At 36.8% G+C, this 2,310-nt stretch overlaps 1 protein-coding gene across 1 annotated transcript; it reads right to left on the bottom strand.

Moving 5' to 3' along the window:
• Window positions 1–256: 256 nt before the first annotated feature.
• On the bottom strand, window positions 257–880 carry LOC127804220 (auxin-responsive protein SAUR32-like). The gene has a single exon (XM_052341033.1). The coding sequence runs from the start codon at window positions 764–766 to the stop codon at window positions 452–454; it is 315 nt and encodes a 104-aa protein (XP_052196993.1). The 5' UTR covers window positions 767–880; the 3' UTR covers window positions 257–451.
• Between the last annotated feature and the right edge of the window lie 1,430 nt (window positions 881–2,310).

The following is a 2,310-nucleotide window of genomic DNA, read 5'->3' as shown; positions in this document are numbered from 1 at the left end:
ATTAAAAAGGCTAATCTGAGCTTCATATCACCAATCAGCTGTAGAAGATTGATGAGATGTGAATTTCATTAGCAAAATAAAAAGCATGAAATGAACTTCCGTATAGTTTCCTTCAAATCAAAAAGGATAACCAGAGCTTCAGTTCACCAATCAGCTGTAGAAGATCGATGAGATGTGAATTTCATTAGCAAAATAAAAAGCAGGAAATGAACTTCCATATAGTTTCCTCCTTCAGCAGCTCCTTGATTCGTTGGACTGAAGAAAATAAGTGAAAAGTTCTTACATTTTTAATTAAGAGGGCACGCAATTGCTTGCGTGTATATTACAATATCACAAATCATCCCCAAAAACCTGATGATTACCGTGATATAATATATATATATATAGAGAGAGAGAGAGAGAAGCATCGATCGTGTGTATATATTGTGTGTGTGTGTGTGCAATCCAGTAATTAACAGGAGTGGAAGGAGAGAGAGACTGGAAGGTGGTGGTGGTGGTGGTGGTGGGAGGTGGCGGCGGCCTCTTTCTCAACCATCCACCGGAGGTGAAGAAAATCGTCGACGGAGCAAGGAAGCCTGAGGGGGCCGGCGGCGTTGTAGCCATAAACCTCATGGGCCTTCTCCAAAAGGCTCCTGAAGAGAGGATGATAGAGATATGAAATGGGGATCACAAAGCGTTGGAAGCCGCCGCCATCTTCGTCTTCCAATCCTACTCTCACTGCCAGCCATCCTTTCTTCACCTTCATCTTCTTCTCTTCGTGAATCATTGATATCAGTATCTCAACAATCAACAAAACCAGAGCTTTTTGCCTTGGACTCTGCCTGCTGCAGATTGAATTGGTTTGGGCCAATTCTCGTTGGATGCGTATGATCCGAAGGGTAGAGCCCTGCCCTATATATAGGGCACAAGTGTCCTTAATTTCCTTGGCCACTTGTATCCGATCGTACGCGGAATTGTACTTCTATTACGTGCTCATGACTCACTTCTCAACCTTCTTTCCTTTCCTTTTCACTTTAACTTTCACTTTTAAGTCCCTAATCTTCCGTTACTTTTCCCTTTTACTTTTTTGCGAATCCATCTTTTGGTGAACAATTTAATCATAATAATCTCACCGATATTATTTGTTTTGTTTTAAAGGTGGGTGAATAGTTGCATCATTTGCTGGAAAGGATCCTCGTTGGACGAGAGTGTCTTGTTGTTTATAGATCATACGCAATTGACTTGTGCTGAGATCAAATTGCTTGAGAGTGTCTTGTTGTTTATAGGTCATAGGTAACTCTTGACCTATGTCGAGATTAAATTGTTCTTAATATGAGTATGAACTCGTAATTAAAGATGAGTCACGCATGTAGAAATGAATCAGGGCAGGCCTAGAAATTTTTAATCAGAGGTTTCAAAAATTTTTTCAATCGTGAACTTCACCAATATATTTTTTTTTTCAATCGCAAAAGTTAGGGACAAAACTATAATTTTAACATAATCTAGAAAAAAAAAAAAGAAGAAGGTTGGGGGAGCTAGGTTGGTGGGGAGTGGCTTGGGATTAGGCTGGATTTATGGGGTTTAGAATAAAAAAATATTTCTTTTAATATACAAAATCCATTTTTAAAAGAAATTGGAGGGGAGGGGGTTGAAGCCCACCCTACTCACCCCCTTGCGTCCGCCCCTAAAATGAATAATACTATTTATTTTTAGTAGAGATAAATAACGGTGATGTAACTGTCTATCTTTACTTAAAGAAGATAAATAAAATTTGTTAGGCATTCTTTCATTTTCTCCAAATAAACATGTAGTGTCACATGATAGAAAAGCTAAAATAAGATTTTCGCATATGGCACCAAATAGTTTTGAAAAATATAAATGACTTTAATTGTTTATTTGTTTTTGTCTCTGCATCATTATCCACTTGTCTTTGTCTTGCTTGTGTGGTTCCTGCCTCCAGCTAGTATATTCTAGAACCTTATGGTTCATTTAGTTAAGCTAAAAAGTAAATAAAACAAAAGAAAAAGAAGAAGAAAGAAGAAAGAAGAAAGAAGAAGAAAATGAAAGGAAGAAAGAAATTAAGAATCCATATTATTGTCATGGGCTCACATCTTAAAGAAAATATTTTTGGTTAAAATGTGACCCACTTGAGATTGTATACATTTATGTGACATTATCTTAGTTGAAAATAGGAAGATTGATTTACCTTTACTCAATCACTCTATGGTTGAGTTAACATAAATGTACACAATCCATCTAATGTCTTTTTAAAATGTGACTCATTTTGGCCCTAGATATCTTGGTTCTAATGTCTTTATTAGAACTTGCAAG

The sequence above is a fragment of the Diospyros lotus genome, chromosome 6 (genome assembly GCF_014633365.1).
Source record: "Diospyros lotus cultivar Yz01 chromosome 6, ASM1463336v1, whole genome shotgun sequence".
Classification (NCBI taxonomy): domain Eukaryota; kingdom Viridiplantae; phylum Streptophyta; class Magnoliopsida; order Ericales; family Ebenaceae; genus Diospyros; species Diospyros lotus.
The sequence above is the reverse complement of the archived record's forward strand: the minus strand, read 5'-3'. Positions and strand labels throughout refer to the sequence as shown.

Coding starts and splice junctions, on each gene's coding strand:
- LOC127804220 (XM_052341033.1), bottom strand. CDS start 766: ATGATTCACGAAGAGAAGAAGATGAAGGTGAAGAAAGGATGGCTGGCA.